An 18,847-nucleotide genomic window follows, 5' to 3' on the forward strand; every position below is an offset into this window, starting at 1 on the left:
AGCAGACGCCTAAATGGAAAGAATCAGAGGGTCTAGAAATTACCGAAAGTGTCAAAGATATTTCCCTACGAATGAAAGAAATCAAGCCGGTACCGAGATCTGTCGGAATTGGTGCAGGAACACGATGAGCCTTTACTGAAGAAGCTCCGTAACATCCAAATCAAATACGTCCAGGACAAAGAGCATACACTCTGCAATTCCACTTCGACAAGAACGAATGTTTCTCCAATCTGATCCTAACCAACCAATATTTTTTGAAGGCCGCTATCGAGGAGGAATACCCCTTCTCGTTGAAGGACCTGAGATCAACAAAGCAAGGGTTGCAACATAAACTAGGAGAAGGGCATGAACCTTACTATTAAAATGATCTGCAAGAAGCAGAAGCATAAGGAACGTGGTGCTATCAAAATTATCACCAACAAGTTCCAAATAATTCCTTCTTTAATTTCTTCAAGCCACCAGATATTCCAGACGATAAGAGCGAGGTTGACGAAGACCCCTAGGGAATCCTCTCAACAGAATTTGAAATAGGACACTTTTTCGTATCATTTCCAAGACAGTCCCTTACTACGCCAGTGATACTGTTGATAACGAAGAAGACGATGGTGACAAGTATGATGAAGAAACAGAAGAAGACGAGGAGGTTGAGGGTGACGAAGATGTTGCAGAAGACCAGAAGACAGCTGGCAACAAAAAAAAGCAAAGTCAAAATGATTGTCCCAATCAGTAAGATGGACTTACAATTCTATGATATCAAGCTTTTGAAATATTTAAAAATAATGTTGAAAACGTGTATTTTTACATTTGTGCAGATACAATTGAAGTTCGATTTGGAATCAGCACCAAAAAATTGCTCCAAAACTTATTTTTTAAAAATATGAATACAATAAGTTTAAGGCTTGCCCCAAAACTTCATATAGATTCAAATAAATGCTAATAACTAATGCAAATTTTCAGAAACTAAGTTAAATACTAAAATCATTATTCAATTTAATGTTAAGCTATATGTTGTTCTTTGACTTAACCTTAAAAACAGGGTTTTTGGTTGTTTTTACCATTTTTAAAGTTGTGCACTTTAAAAATCTTATGTGATAGAAATATTTCAAGGCCAATGCAGGACAACTTAATCCTTGAAAAAATATTTTTGTTTTTTAGTTAATTTTAAGACTTTTCTAAACGAATACTACCATTCAAATTAACACATCCACTGTCTGCCATTGTGAAAATAATTCTAAAGTCATTTGGTAACCTCGATTTTTGACAAGGGTCGGGCATATAGGTCCTGAATATTTTTAAAAATGATCAAATTAAATAGTTCTATAGCTTAGAACATTGTTGATTTAGAACCTGGTGAAAATGCCCATCAGTGTTAATGATAACTTTTAAATAATAAGCCTGAGTTTTATTTCAGGAAATTCAAAATTAATTGAAGTTTAAGCTGTTTTTAGTCGAACTATTTGGGGTCTAAGACAATTTAAGCTGAATTTTTCAAAAAAAAAGAAAAATTACGATATGTGCATTAAATAAAATTAAATTTTGAAGCTAATATCACTTTTTTTCTCAAGATATTCGATTGGAAAAAAATGCTTGTAAGTTTTATTAAAAAAAAACGAGATGACGAATATTTTTTGTCAGTTCTTTTGATTTATAAAAAAGGGACCATTTGTTGAATGTTTTTTTTTTTTGAAATTCATACCAATAGTCTAGAAAGTTTAGAAGTACAACATGTAATTTTTTTGAAATCGATAGCGTCATTTGTTCAACCATAAAACCACCAAATACAAAAACGAAGCACTAGGGCGTATACGCACTTTTTGTGTTGATTTTTGACGAATTTTTCTTCACTTTCTTCTAAATCATAAAAAAGCTAAATTAAGATTAATTAATTGTTGATATTCTGTTCAGGAATAAATTAGGTGGCGCAACAGTCCCTGAAGAACCATGGCCTAGTGACTTACAACTCTTAACCATTCCTGTGTGCGAGCAATGTTGTCAGAGATGGAAACAGTTTATATGCCAAATCCGAACGGCTAATTTCATGACAAGAATTACTTTTGAAGGATTTGTCTATTCTATATTCTATTAAAATACTGTATTTACAGTTCATTTTAAGTTATCAAGAATGAATTTAAAAAATTTAAAAATTATTATTTTCATCTTCAACCTTACTCTAAGATTAATTAAGACTAAATCAACTATCTTGTCCTTAAAAATTGCACTGTGTAATCATTTCTATATACATTGTGTCTGGGTGAGTAAGTTTATTTACAAAACTTTCTTCCTATTTATTCTTTTGTTTCAAATTATTTCCATCTTTTAATTATTCAAAATAAAAAAAAATACAGACAATTATACACAGTCATACAATTTTATGTTTTTTTTTGTATAAAATGAATAAAATGATGCCATATGCGACTTCTTCCAATGCTTCACGTAACAGCTACAGATAGTTAGGTAAATTGTCGGGTTTTGTTTTTTAATTACGCCGACCTATTGTTTTCATAAACCGACACAGATACATCGGTTAGATTTAACAATTAATTCGTTGGGTCAGGGAATTCTCTGAATTCAAATCCAAAACTGAATCTCTGAATCTGAATCTGAATCGGGCTTCTGGCAATATGTCGGCTCTATCCTTACCTACTCCTATTTGTACTCGTATAGCCGTTATATTATATGATATGGCGGACGTATACTAGAAAACAAGCTTTCTCTGTGTTGTCTGTAGTTTTGTACCTACATAGCTATCCCAGAAAGAAGTGAATTCAAAAAGAATTTCTAGGAATTTGTGTTTTTAATTCTTGTGTCAGCTGTCGCTAGCTGCTTTTCTGCGGCGCAATGGCGGTAGAAAACTGGATGTTATTTGACTCGCTGTTTTTTTTCTTGTTTGTTTTTATGTTTTGTTGTCTACATAGCCAGGACGACAGTATAAGGACAGAATAGAATATAGGAATCCCTCGTTTATAGCCGTGTATCTTTTTGAAATTAAACATGAAATATAGCAAAGCTAAAAGCACCGAGCATTCAATTGTGGTTGGCATCGCCATCTGCCTGGGTTGTACCCTACAAACATGCATATATACAATATACGATTATATGATGAACCCTATAGTATAAAATGAGAAAAGTTCGGGAGGGCTTCGAAGGGGGGACTGCATTTGTGGCACTATTAAAAGGAAGTTATCCTGGGCTCTCGCCGGCCGCCACCGCCATCAACGCCATTAGGGATATATCTTTCAACTCCTTGTGCCAAAAATTGTTGTGTACAAAATATGTATTGTAGGTTATAGCCTTGGACAGGCTGCAAAGTTGAAATGAGAAAAGATGAGTAGACGGATAAATAATACGAGTACATGCTTGAAGTGAACCTCTAGTATTTTCTCGCTCTATACGTACAAATTCACATTCTCTCGACTAATTGAAATTAAATGTCAGTTACGAAAGGCATAATTTTTAATTATTTGAACCTGTACTAAATGTGTGTAGTAGGTATTGAACGTCTGTCTGTCTGTCTGTATAAACGGTCACATGTTTGTATCTGTATATTTCTATATATGTATGGGTGAAAGAGGGATAAAGAACACCTCTGGGCAAAAGACATGTTGTATACATTTGTATTGTTATAGTATTTTGGAATGATGACAAGTGAAGACAGGACGGAAGTGGTGTCCTGTGTCGGTATATATTGTTCTAAACTGATGGTTGTCATTTTGCTGTCAGGAAATGTCAGCATGAACGTACATACGTACATTGTACAATACACTTGGCTAGCTCTTATAAATTAAGGTCGAAACAGAGTACGTAAAGCTAAACACACGACAACGACGACTAACAAACAAAACACCACCAAAAGAATGCAGATGGGAAGTGACACAACTTTTGACATACTTAAAAGCCTATTAGAACGAAAGATGTCAAAGCTGAAAAATTGGAACGTTGAATTTATTATCACATCTTGAAATCAATCGTGGATATTTTCGGGTTTTGTTTTTTTTTATCGTCATAAATAACTTTGTATGAAAAGAGCAAAATTAATTTCATTAGAAATTTTATCGAAATCAGTTAAGTCGTTAACGAAAATGTAAAATTAAAATTCAAAAAAAAATAATAATAATTAAATAAATATAAGAAAATTAGTCGAACTTTGAAGAATTGCTATTTATAAAAATTGGAAAATTTGAAGAGTTGCTATTTATAAAAATTGGGTGTTATTATTTTTAGGTAGAAACGTTAGTTGAGTTAGCAATTAATAAGCTTAATGAAGATGTCTTATCAGATCTTTCTACTTAAATACTCTGCCATGGAAATATTATTTTTCGGCTTACTTATTTCTTCTTAGAGATAACATAATATGGTGAGTTAATTTATCGATCATTAACGCAAGAACAATAAATTTGAAGGTTGGAACGTTGCGACTTTAGCTCTAAGTAAGTTCAATGTTTTTGACGAATGTTAGGATTAAGGCAGTAGGTTATTTAATTATTTTGTAAAGTTTAAATCAGTTTTGAAAAGCAAACTATTGCACACTTTTGCACATTTTAACGGACATTGATTTGTTTAAGGGTTTGCAAAAGTTCTTCAAAAACTCATTGATCTAGAAAACATATCAAATTCCTGACCTGAATAAAGAAATTACGTTTGTATTATTGAGTTTTTTTTTTGTGTTGCTTCGAATTCGAACAGATTCAGTGGGATGTCCTTGTGACCGGATTTTCAGCCATCATTGAACACCAAACAATACGATACCTACATTCGAGGTTACTGTTTCGATATTTGGTTACAAAGTTTCAGAAATTATAGTGTGTGTGGGTATAAGTCTTGGTGAGTGTAAGCATACGATACGTAGGAAGGTATTAGAAAAAAAAACATTATTTTTTGTTATATCTAAAGGACTCTCTAAATGGGTCCTTTATAATTCGATTCATTCTCTAATTGGTATTTGGCAGACATTGTGTCGCTTGCAAATGAACATAATAGGTACATAAATAATATATTTTTGTTTACATAACCTTTCTCTGTTTTTCTTATATCTACCTAAATAAAAACAGGACCGATTTCCTCTACGGAGTAAGGAGATATTTTATTTTGTTTACAAAAAGGATGTTATTTTAAGTGTAGGACATACATATAATAAAAATGTTTAGGAATTGAGGTTGGTATACATTTAAGTACTTAGATAAAAATGTATGTTTTTATATAATGTGGGTGGTTTTAAATATTCCTTTTTATTTCTTAAAGACATTTCTTAAGTTAACATAGGTAATTGAAGAAAGTGAAAAAAATTATATAAAATGGAAGTGAGGGTATTATCATGATAGGATATAGGAGTAGGTGTACCTTAAATATTTTTTTTCTTTTTTGAAAGATATTTAAGGTCTTGTCTTTCTAAGGATTTTTTTGTTAAGATCTTTGTTCCTTTCTTTTTTTCTTTAATTAAGTTAATGAAAAATGACAAAGGGTTAATATAATGCAAGTGATTTGGTTTTAATATCAAAAAGAGGGTTAAGCTCATAAAAGGTCACAAATGTTTAACCTTTACATTTTTGATTTTTTGCTTTTTTTCAATTAACCTTTTCATATTATTCGTATCCCTACTTCTTTATGTTATTATTGAAAAAAGGTTAACTTTACTTTGAAGAGAATAAAGAGTTATGTATTTGTGTTTTTTTCTTTTCTCAGTATTTTAAAGAACTTGGTTTAGAAGTTGAATTGTTGAACTTTTAAGGTTTGATTTGAATTCGAAATTTGATGAATTTTTCGTTAATAATGTGTATTTTTTGAGAAGTTTTTGTGCTTTCAAATAACTTTTATCTTGTAAGAAATATTGTTTTCAACATTCAGTAAAATTTTGAGAAAAATCGAATTTTTTTTACAAACAAACTCACAAATGAGTTGGCTGCCACCATTTTGGAGAAGATTTCAAGAGGCGTTAGGTTTAAAAGCACTTCCAGTGCTGTGGTTGGTGTTGAGCGAAGTGCTCCTGTGATGCACATACCTGCTGACCGCTGGACTTTGATAAGCTTATTTAGATTTATCATCTTGTCCAGTGTGGTCCACCATACGACAGCTACATAAATAAGTATCGGTCTTATTACCGAAGTGTATAGCCAGTGGGTTATTTTTGGGGAGAAGCCCCATTTTGATCCTATGGCCTTTTTACAAGTAAAAAGCGCTACAGTAGCCTTTTTTACTCTTTCATCAATATATGCATTCCAATTTAGTTTTTTGTCTAAAATGAGGCCTAAATAATTAGCTTGGTCGGAAAAGCTTAATGGTATTACTCTAATGTTGGGTGGGCTTATCTGAGGAATTTTATATCTTCTCGAAAAGAGTATTAATTCTGTTTTATGTGGATTGACGTCCAATCCACATTGATTAGCCCATTTTGGTATTTTGTAAGAGTTCCGAGAGACGTTGGGGGTGCTCCCTAGATACGAATATAGCAACATCGTTAGCATAGGCAATCACCTTAAAACCCTCTGCTTCCAATGATGAAATATTGTTTTAACTATTCGAAAAAAATTTTGAGAAAAATCGAATTGACAGTTTTTTTAAAAAAAAATAAAAATCTTAACAAAAAAAATTAATAAAAGTTGGTAAAAATTGATTTTCGGGTTAAATATCTTTTCAAAACTTCAATATATTAAAAAATATTCTTGTCAAAATTCGGACAAATTTTGAAAAAAAAATCGAATTTACAGTTTTCTTACAAAAAAGAAAAATTTACTTTAGACTCAAATAGCTTTTCAAAAACTAAAAATATTGCCTTCAAACTTTTTTTATTGCACAGAAAATATTGTTTTCGAAATTAAGTAGTTTTTTTTTTTATAAAAATCCAACAGTCCTTTTTTCCATAAAAAAAATAAAATCTGCAAGAAATAGTACGTAAATTTGGTAAAAATTGATGTTTGGTTCTTGATATCTCTCAAATTAATTTCATTCATCCAATTTGTAAAAATGTAACAAATGCTACTTTAATTGGTAAAAATTTGTTCTCGACTAAAAATCTATTTAACAAAACAAGATCTTTAAACTAAACTATTTCTTTATATGAAAAATATATTTTAACCCAATACTACTACAAGCTTTTAAGCAGGCCTAATCGACAGATGTGATGGCAAGTTATCAGTGTGGGTCGCATCCCAGCTTCTTTTTTTTATTTATTTTTCTAAAATGGAACAACAAACTCTTCAACAATGCGTTGAAATTTTAATTAGATAATTTTTTTAAATTAAATCGTCTGAACATTTTTCAACATACCCTATATTTTTTTTATCTGCCGTCATTATAAAACGTTTGATTTATAAAAAATTTCGTGAGAAAAAAATGCACAGGTTTCATTTTTTGGGTCATCTTACTACAAAAACCAAATACGATTGTCAGCTTATCATCAGGATTAAATCTATATTCTATACATGACATATGACAACCCTCCCATCAAGGTTATACCTGTGTAGGTATGTGAAATGTTCAGTTAGTATGAATTTTATTTATAAATCTTCTGGACTAAACTTTATGCTTTTCGCCTTAGGTCTAAATTGTAAACTATACATATTCAAAGTGAAAAAATACAAAACTTTTAAACATTCACATTAAAAATAAAGAACTTTTATCGCTATTTCTAGAAACGAAAAGAAAATTTAAAGACTTCAAGAATTAAACCTTATTTCAAGTTAATTTAGGTAACTTAAAGTAGGTTCGCACTTCACTCAAAAACAGTATAACTAGAAGGTCATAGTTATACTTTAAATTTAGATGAAATTTGAATGAAGTTTGACTTTTGACTGGATTATAATTTCCGCTAATTAGAATACTTTTATACACAGCCGTTTTTCTATCCCTAATTGGAAAAAAACTCCCAAAATTTAATAATTTATCTTAAAGCCAAACATCTGTGTGGACTTCGCATCAAATATCATATTTTCTAATTTTTTTGGCAATTTTTGAGGGATATGAAAAGAAGACAACAAGATTTAAAGTCCTTCCTTTAAGGATTCTAAGATCTATTAAAAAAATTGTATTTGCAACTGAATAAGTAATAATTTTATTGAATCTATTAAACTTACGCAAAATGATACAATACTATGTTGATTAAGGAGACAAATCTATAACATCTTTGACCCTTTAGTACATCTTCGACATTAAATTAGACTCACCAAAAAGAAAAAAACACAAAAACAAACCTTCCCTTAACGTTATCTATATAATGTATACCTAACCTATAAAGGTATTTATTGTGATCTGTAAGTGAATTAAGTTGTAACATCCTTCAATAGGTATAATCCTCTTGTATACTTAAATTCATGTAAGACCCTAAATAACACTTAATACCATTCCCTTATCTAAATGTCCTAAACTCTTTATCTTAACCACTATCGAATTTGCCTTTAATTTATAACAACATACCACATCTAATTGCTATAAACATTTATACCAAATCTCTATAATGATACTACATACACACACGTACATAGCGGAGTATTTAGAAGGATACCTTCATATACAATCTTTGATATAAGTATATCCATAGATATGCATACAACTAAAGGTATAAGATATATTTAAACAACTTACCTTAAGGACGAATATCTCTCCAGTTGTTCGATTAATATCAAACTTGCTATTGGCTGGATTATCCGGATCAATACCTTGCCCAGTAAGGAAATATACGATGTTCTGTGGTCGATCCTTGTCCCCATCAGTGGCTGTGACCTAATTTTCAAACATTAAACAGCAAAAAAAAAAAACAAAAACAAATATTTGTTATTAGATTTTATGTTTACCATAATATTATATTGCATACTAATAAGTATACACATATACAACAGTAGAGTACAGGTGCTAGTATAAACACGATTTCTAGGTAAATATAAACGCAATATACATAATTATGTACCTGGATCAAAGAAGCAATTTTCAAAATATTCCTATGTAAATATTTTGCAGGTGTAGGAACTTAAACATGCAGCATGCAGCATAATGAACGTGTGGCGAAAGTGTGCAAAATATTTAAATAAACAAAATTATAATAAGCAAACACAAACTACTTTTAAAAAAAAGGAAAGTTAATAAAATGCAAGTAAAAATAAGTTTACAAGAAAAAAAAATAAGTTCAAAATTGAAAGGCAATATTATATATATCTTAAGAAGTTAAGCTATTAAAATGCATTAAGCCAGGGTTCTTACAAAACAAAAACTCAGCACCACCCCCAAAAAATGAAATATCGATTCAAAAAGGTACGAAAGAGTTTTTCATCTTTTCATTTTGATTTTCAACACCCAGTCTTTTAATACCCACAGAACCACATATGTACATAGAGGTACCTTCATACATACACACAAACGAATACTTGTATAAAAGTGGAGTGTTTTGGAAAATTTCAAAATACCACTTAAGCTTATGAAGCACAACTTCCTGAACCAACATCCAAACCAAAACACTCATATAAATACGCACACACACACACTTATATAAGTTATATAAGACATTTATTCGCACAATCGAAAACTCGCACTCAATTTGTATGTTTTGATAGTTTTGTGAAAATGTTTATTTTGGTGAAATGCTACGTGTGCTTTCAATGCACACGAAACAGAAAGGTATAGTATAATACTGTTTTGAAATACCAGGGCCGTTTTTGATGGAAGTCTTTAAAAGAGGATTAATAAAGGCCCGAAAATGGTATTAACTTAAAAGAAACATAACATGTAAGATGAAATACAGCCAAGGATCTGTTTTCAAGGCTTAGGCTCTAGCAAACTTTTAACCATCATTGAAAAACATTTTAGTGTGAAAATTTTTTGAGCAAAATAAGAATATTTTTTATTAGATAATGATTGCTCTACAGAGCAATGTCTAGTTTTGTCAACCCTGTCAAACTTATCAGTTTGTGCAAAATGACGATGGAGAATGCACGCTGCTTTTCAGGAAAGGAAAATATTTCACCGATACATTTGATATCAAAAGAGGTTTTAGACAAGGCACATGCGACTTCTTCAATATCGTTCTGGAAAGAATTGTGCAAAACTCAACCGTCAACACTAGAGACACAATCTTCCACAGGTCCATCCAATTACTCGGATACGCAGATGATATTGACATAATTGGAAGATCAGAGCTTGATCTCAGTGGAGTGTTTTAAGGCATTTCGACGGAAGCGAAAAATATGGTTTTATTGGTCAATGGAGGCAAGACCAAGCATATGCTGTTATCAAAAAAGGACATTGAACGACGACATATTGGACATCATGGACATCAACGCTGCAGCCAAGAAAGTCTTCGAATCTAACTCGGATGGACAGCGAAGAAGAGGTAGACTGCGACTCAGGAGGTGCACGCAGGTGGGTGAAGACCTCAACCAACTAAGCGTGCAAAACTAGAGACAGCTAGCTAGGGACCGAGCTGGCTGCAGGCGCATGTTAGTTGAGGACAAGGTCCGTAAGTAAGATGTTTTTTTTTATTTGTTAAAGGCATTAAAGAAAATAGTAGTTTAAGGAAAAAGTTTTTCCAATACTAGGTTTTAGGGATTACTACCAGTGAAAAAAACTTTAGATGGTATTGGCAGAGATTGAACCGAAGACCTCTGCCATAACAGTCTACTATTAGTTATAGATAGATAGATAGATAGATAGATAAGTTCTTTATTTTTTCAATTTTTTTTTATAAGTACAATATTTCATGATAAAAGATATACAAAGCATGGCTATATAAGCCGTCTGCCGGGAAAAAAAAACTAATTAAATACACAACCAAAAAAAGTACAATTTGAGTAAAAAGAGAGAATATTTCACAAAATAAGTTTCATAGTTAAAAAAAAGAAAATGTAAATATAAATATAAATATTAAAGAAAACAATTTTTTTTTTAAATTATTATTTTTATAATGTGACTTTTAGTTTAGTCAAAACAAAGGAAAAAAAAAGAAAACATTGAACCATATGAAATAATGTTCACCATTAAAGTATATTTTGATATATATATATAGTATAAAGCGAGCAATAACAGGTATTTATAAGTTTAATAAAAAATGTGACTTTTAGTTTAGTCAAAACAAAAAAATTAAGGAAAAAAGAAAAATATTGGTAATGGGCTTTTAGTTTAGCTAAAACAGATAATGGTTTGTAAGTGAGAAAAAAAAAGACAAAAAGATTGGAAAAGAACTGTATATTTCTCAAGTTTTTTTTTTTTTTTTTAATTTTAAGGACTTTTAATTTGGTTAAAAACAAAAAAAAAAGAAAGGAGAAGATACAATCACATTAACATCGTCTTACAACTCAAAACAAACTCAAACACTCGTTTCGATATTTTCGTGCATGTGAGACATAGCGTATAAGAGGCTTCCAGCCACGATCTCCGTTTAGTACACTGACACATTCCTCTTGAGAAAGAAAACTAGAATAAAAGTAGAGCCTTCGGATTTCCTGTAATATTGGACAAAGTGCTAAAAAATGCAAAACATCTTCGTTTTGACCAAGGTTGCAAAGAGAGCACACAGGGTTTAAGTCTGTTCTATGTGGTCTGTAATTCAAATCCAGCATTTCCGTTCTTATCTTGAAGATCAAGCTCATTTCAGAAACTGTAAACTCTTCTCTAAAATAGTTTCTTTCACCAAGTTTCAGATTAAGTTGTCTGTATATATTCCTCGATGTTGATGCAGTCCCTCTCGCAACACAAAGCCTATACATCGAGTCATCTATAACAGAGATACATTCATATAATGCATTTTTTATTGCTTCCACATTGTCCACTGGCAATGATATTGAAAGGTTATGTGCTACAGCAAGATCATACCAATTTTTGACCGGACTATATCCACAATTAAAACAAATTTTAAGGAGTCTTTTTTGCAAGTTTTGGTCAGATCGCTTCATAACTCTGATCATAAAATCGGCGTTAGCCTTTAAGTTTTTCAAGAAAATTTGAGGTAAGCCTGTCTCTAGGTGGATAGCATAATTAGGAGTGTTAATAGGTAACCTAAAAATTCGCTTGAAAAAATACCTCTGTATATTTTCCATTTGCTCCAACTGTTCGAAACCATATACTTCATTACCATAGCAAAAACAAGTATTCACGGTGGCATTGAAGACTTTGAATTTTGAGATTGGATCTACGAGTTTATTTGCGAAGAACTGGGACCACATTGTATTTATTGCAATTTTTGCAGCGGTAGTTTTTTCTTTTATAAAGGTTTGAATTTTAAGATTATATGTCATTGTATACCCAAGATACTTAAATTCATTAACAACCTCAATTATCTCACCATCTAAAGTCCAATTCCGCCCATAGCCAGTTGATCTATTTCGAGATCTAAAAACCATTATTTTGGATTTGGTGGTATTTATTCTAAGATCCCATAGATCACAAAACTGTTTCAGCTTGTTTATCTGGAGCTGTAGAGTAAGCGGACTGTCTGATAAAATCACTAAATCATCAGCATAAAACAAGACTTTAAGTGTAATATCCCCGAACTGAACTCCCCCAGGTATACTGTTTTCGACATCGTTCATATACAGTGCAAACATGATAGGGCTTAGAACACATCCTTGAGGGACACCTGCTTCACAACTAAATTCTCTAGATACTTTTCCACCATTCTGAACAGATGCCATCGTGTTTTCGAGAATTTTTTCGTAGACTCTGATAAATTTAGTAGATAGGCCAATTGCTGAGAGCTTATAGAGTAAGGACCTCCTATTAATAGTGTCAAAAGCCGCTTTTAAATCAACGAAAAAGGCATATAAGTTCTGTTTTTTATCAATAAATCGCCTAGCAGTGGTGCTGAGTACAAAAATTTGATCAATAGCTGAAAGGTTGGCTCGAAAACCAGCTTGAAAGCAACTAATTATGTTATTATCTTCTAACCAGGTCGTTAGTCTAGTATAGAGTATTTGTGTAAACACTTTTCGTAATGAGTTAAGCACAGCAATTCCTCTATAGTTCTCTGGCAAATCACGGTTACCTTTCTTAAAAATGGCTGTAATTCGAGACAGACGAAAATTTTCAGGCACTGTCTCTTCAATGAATATTCTATTAAAAAATTCTAACAGATATTCCAAAAACTCAGGAGTAGCATGTTTATAAAACTCTACTGGGATCCCATCAGATCCAGGTGCTTTGTTATTTTTCATTTTTTTTAAAGCAGCTACTAATTCAACCATTGTAAGATTGGAATCCAGTTCAGGAATAATGACATTAGGGAATGCAAAGCTCATTGTGTTTAGATTAGGGTCAGGCAGAAGTAGAGTTTCAAAATAATTTGCAAGTAAATTTTCATCAATTGTGAACAATACCCTCCTATTCCGCCCACTCAACACTTGTACTGTCTTCCAAAAAGATTTCGAGTCCTTGCATTCAACGAGCTTAGAAGCAGTGTTTTTTAAATAGAGTTCTTTTTTGAGATTGCATAACCTTTTGTATTCTTGGTTTGATTGTAAATACAGTGATTTAAAAACTGCGCTATTTGTTTTTCTATATAGTTTTAAGAAAGCGAAAGATTTTCTCCTACTTTTTTTGCATTCTTCGTCGTACCATACAGACTGAAAGGTATTTCTACGTTTTGAAGAAAGTTCTGCAGACTGTCTAATCACTGAAGAAACTATGTCAGTTATAGAATCTATAGAGTCAGATGTCACACTTGGCATCGCAACCAGCTGATGATTAAGTTTAATTTTATATCTATTTGCATGTCTTTCTTTCCATTTTAATTTATCATTTCCGGTTGTTTGTAGATTTACTAATAGATTTTCTAATTTGCAAAAGACAATTATAGGGAGATGAGACGAAAAATTAGCTGGATAGGTCTCAAAGTCATCAATTATACTTAGCCATTCACCTTTAATAAGACAGTAGTCTATTACAGAGCAACCCTGAGCAGACACGAAAGTGAAGTTTCCGTTTGAGTCACTTTGAGATGTTCCATTTAGAACGAAAAAACCAAAGTCTTCAATCAATTCTAATAAAAGTTTCCCATTTTGATTTAGACAATTGTCAAAAGATTGTCTTTCGCTAGAAGAGTGGAAATTATTTAAGACCGAATTCTGATAGTCGCTTATACGACCATTTAAATCTCCGATAATCATCATATTTTCACAATTGTAGATAGTTAAGAAGTTATAAAGCGCGTTATAATTTATGCTCCATTCATTATAATTTAAATAAATAGGTAAAATTTGAAAATGTTTGGTATCATAAGTGATGTCAATAACTATATAATTCTCGCAGATTTTATATTTAATAATATTATCAAAGCCAGTGTTTTTTATGCCACACATTATACCACCACTAGCTCTACCAACTCTATTGTTTCTAATTGCTGGTATACTTTTTATGTTATAATTTTTAAAATACTTCAAAAACTGCAGTTCTTTTCCTTCTTCTAAAAAAGTTTCTAATAAAATAAAGATATCATATTTGTTAACTAAATCAAAAAATTCAGGCATTATAAGTTTGTTTTTTAAACCAGTAATGTTGTAGCAAAAAATGTTTAATTTAAAATTAGTAGAGAAAAAACTATTAGTTTGGCAGACGGCAACACTATCCTAACTATAGCTGGTACCCGTACCAGCACCTCCTTCATTATAAACGTTCTGACATCCAGGTGTCCTATGTGTCGCAAAGTTGCTAATTTGCTGTCTCGAGTTGACGTTTACGTTGTTTATGTTGTTTATGTCAAAGAAGCATGCTGCATCATCTCCAAAATTAGTTTTAATATATTCGAGTTCTCTGTTTGTTTTTATCTTCAAGCCGCGGAAAGTGTTGTATGCAAAAGTGTAATTGTCTATTTGCATTTTTGCTCCTTTTATGAAGATTTTGATGTTCGGGTTCTTCGCATTAAGCTTGCTTTTTACGTCATATAGATGTTTTCTTTTGTTGCGGTACATTAATGATTGTTCTCGATGAACAAAAATTCCAGTGTTTTTAAGTTTGGGGGCTGCAACCATGATTTTGTTGACAGTGTCTGTGTTATCAAACTTCAGAACCATTGTAGTTTTTTTTGTTTCGCGGTTAGTGAATTCTTGTGAGTTTTTATATTCAAAACCGTATTTTCGTTGAGACCAAGAAGGCCTAGACAAGTTTGTGTTGCATAATTAAGCTTGTTTGCCGTCTTGTCTGAAGGAAAATGCATAACAACAGTGTTTTCATTTGTTCTTTGTGCCACCATTTCGAGCTGTCTCTCTAGCTTCAGAAATAAAAACGACTTGAGCCCATTGATATTGAATTTATATACGTATCGATATTCTGAGTGTTCAAGCGCCTCTTTCAAAATCCTTAAACTAAACTAAGACCCTGTGTAAATATTCACCTATACAATCTACCTTTACCTTCGAAAATATACATTACAAACATTATATCCCCATATGGAAAAGATGCACATTGGTTGCAACCTTGATATAGGATTTTAGGTGCCAGTGTATGGAGAGCTTTGGTTATATGTGTGAATGCATCATAATTTTGAGTTTAAGCTTCAAGTGTAGTTCTCGCTATTTTGACATTGGGAAATATCGACATTGTGCCACAATATTCGATTTCTCTCTATATGCTCTATATTTGAGCACCTCTTTCGACGACAACGCACTGCCTACCTTACTTATAGGAAGGTAACCATGTTTGTACTTATGTATGTGGTATTTTTAGCTCTTTCTATAGAAGACCACTTTTAAATGAATGAAGCATCTGGAATATTGTGGCTTTTCAAATGTCGTCTATTGAAGAGGTTGAGTGCATACCTATATTTTGAAAATAAACAACAAGACCGTAACATATATACGAAAAAGCGTTATATACACAAAAAGACCACTTTATTTATTATTATAAAATTAAAGGGGTGCTTCATGCTTCCCAACTAAACCAACATAGGTGCAAGTACCTAAGTATAGCTCCTCCATATACGAGTACCTTCAAATAAGTTAAGAGGAATTTAGGATTAGTCACAGAAGAGAAAAATATTTTCTATTGGATACCTGTACAATTGGACAAAAGTCCAGGAATGTATTTCTTGGTTCCTAAATTGTATATGTATATGTATTTATAGAAATGTAGAGACATTTTACTTTCAAAATAATGTGGGTGAAGGGTAACTAATACAAAACTATATTAAGGTTCCATTAGGTGAAGATTATTCACTAATTATTTATGGTAATAGGTTTTCAAGTTCTGCAAAATTTACTCAAGAGAAGGAAATTACATATATTTACAATTTACACTACAGAAGCAGACACCGTCCACTACAGTTTTAGGTCAGAAAGTGTAATTAACTTATGTGTGTGTGTGTTTTTTTTCTTTTTAAACTAAAGGTAGCTATGTCCTTTTTTGGGGTAAGTTTGCGGTTGAAATAAATCAATACAAATTTGTATTTCTTGTTTGTGGTAGAAAACATTTATTAAGTAAAATGTTATCATTTATAAAGTAAAATGTTATCATTTATAGCAAAATGGTTAAGGTAAAAAAGTTTTTTGAGATTTCAAAGTATCTTCAATTGTTAGAAACATTATGAGCATTGGATTCAAATAGAATCATAAAATGTATCAATACCAAACTTTTCAATAAAATTGATCATTATTTCTGACATGGATTTCTGGTTCATACAGTATGGCGTACTATCATGCTACACACCCAATACCACTAACGATCTTTTGAACAAGTTCCAAAAGCCTTGGTGATATCAGTTTACCGCCTGAAAGTTGCGATTTTTATGTAGAAAGCCGTAAGAGAATAATTGTATGCTAACAATCCGGAAATGATCAGCACTTAAGGCCCATTTCATCCAAGAAATCTGGGAGTTTCAGCTAACAATATCATCAAGGTCTTACAATATTGCAATTAAAGATTAAGCTACTGTGAAGATATTCGAGGCAGCCACGTGACAGACGTTGTGTACCATAATTAATGGAACTTAATAATTTCAATATAATGAAATTAGGTGACGCAACAGTTCCTTCAGAAATAAGGTATAGTGATTTACAACTTTCAACCAATCCTGTGTGCGAATAATGTTTTCAGTGATGGAGGGGACCAAGAATTTTAAGTCGAATCCACTTTTCATGACAGAAATTACTCTTGATGAATTCTTCAATTTTTTCGCAAGAGGCATTACCCGTGATAGAAGGCACAATCAGCTATTAAACCCAAGACCCCTAGCTCTTTCTTCGCAGTAACTATCACGCCACAGGTAATACTATGATACATTTGTTTCTGCTAATTTTATTGCATTTTAAAAAAGTACCTTGTATTTTGCTCATCCGCTAAGTTTTTGTCCTGAAATAATTTTTAAATTTGGAGAAACTACGATCTTCTAAAAGCTTAAGGAGACATCTTTGTTTTGGCAATTGATTTAGTTACAGTTTCATTGAAGAACAATGTGAAAAATTAGGTGTCAAATATTTAGTCTATATGATAGAATTGTGTGGGTTTTATTTTGGCAATATTCCAATATCCGCTCATTTAACGGTCTTAATAATAGTCCTGCACAAAATGCTATTAACAGTGTGTGTTTTATTTTTATTATAGGGATGCAATAACCAAATCCCAAACTTTATCGATATTCAGAATTTGGTGCAGTCACTGCTAAAGGGTGATTTTTTTGAGGTTGTCAAAGAGAAAGATGCTCAGTATGCTTTGACATTTCATCATGAATAGACTTACTAACGAGCAACGCTTGCAAATCATTGAATTTTATTACCAAAATCAGTGTTCGGTTCGAAATGTGTTTCGCGCTTTACGTCCCATTTATGGTCTACATAATCGACCAAGTGAGCAAACAATTAATGCGATTGTGACCAAGTTTCGCACTCAGTTTACTTTATTGGACATTAAACCAACCACACGAATGCGTACATTGCGTACAGAAGAGAATATTGTGTCTGTTTCTGAGAGTGTTGCTGATGGCCGTGAAATGTCGATTCATCGCCGTTCGCAGCAATTGGGTTTGTGTTATTCGACAACATGGAAGATTTTACGCAAAGATCTTGGTGTAAAACCGTATAAAATACAGCTCGTGCAAGAACTGAAGCCGAACGATCTGCCACAACGTCGAATTTTCAGTGAATGGGCCCTAGAAAAGTTGGCAGAAAATCCGCTTTTTTATCGACAAATTTTGTTCAGCGATGAGGCTCATTTCTGGTTGAATGGCTACGTAAATAAGCAAAATTGCCGCATTTGGAGTGAAGAACAACCAGAAGCCGTTCAAGAACTGCCCATGCATCCCGAAAAATGCACTGTTTGGTGTGGTTTCTACGCTGGTGGAATCATTGGACCGTATTTTTTCAAAGATGCTGTTGGACGCAACGTTACAGTGAATGGCGATCGCTATCGTTCAATGCTAACAAACTTTTTGTTGCCAAAAATGGAAGAACTGAACTTGGTTGACATGTGGTTTCAACAAGATGGCGCTACATGCCACACAGCTCGCGATTCTATGGCCATTTTGAGGGAAAACTTCGGAGAACAATTCATCTCAAGGAATGGACCGGTAAGTTGGCCACCAAGATCATGCGATTTGACGACTTTAGACTACTTTTTGTGGGGCTACGTCAAGTCTAAAGTCTACACAAATAAGCCAGCAACTATTCGAGCTTTGGAAGACAACATTTCCGAAGAAATTCGGGCTATTCGGGCCGAAATGCTCGAAAAAGTTACCCAAAATTGGACTTACCGAATGGACCACCTAAGACGCAGCCGCGGTCAACATTTAAATGAAATTATCTTCAAAAAGTAAATGTCATGGACCAATCTAACGTTTCAAATAAAGAATCGATGAGATTTTGCAAATTTTATGCGTTTTTTTAAAAATCACCGTTTATTATCTGCATAAAACTTGCACACCACTTCTACTTAATTAAACTGACCCGAG

The 18,847-nt window shown here is 32.4% G+C and overlaps 1 protein-coding gene across 1 annotated transcript in view; it reads right to left on the reverse strand.

Annotated features, from left to right (window-relative positions):
* The window catches only part of LOC129948984 (neural-cadherin), a 943,200-nt gene that overhangs the window by 45,384 nt on the left and 878,969 nt on the right, over positions 1-18,847 (reverse strand). The window contains exon 15 of the mRNA XM_056060154.1: positions 8,575-8,712. Within this exon, the coding sequence (XP_055916129.1) occupies positions 8,575-8,712 (138 nt within the window). The remainder of the gene's footprint in view (positions 1-8,574; positions 8,713-18,847) is intronic.

Source organism: Eupeodes corollae, chromosome 3, assembly GCF_945859685.1.
Source record: "Eupeodes corollae chromosome 3, idEupCoro1.1, whole genome shotgun sequence".
NCBI lineage: Eukaryota > Metazoa > Arthropoda > Insecta > Diptera > Syrphidae > Eupeodes > Eupeodes corollae.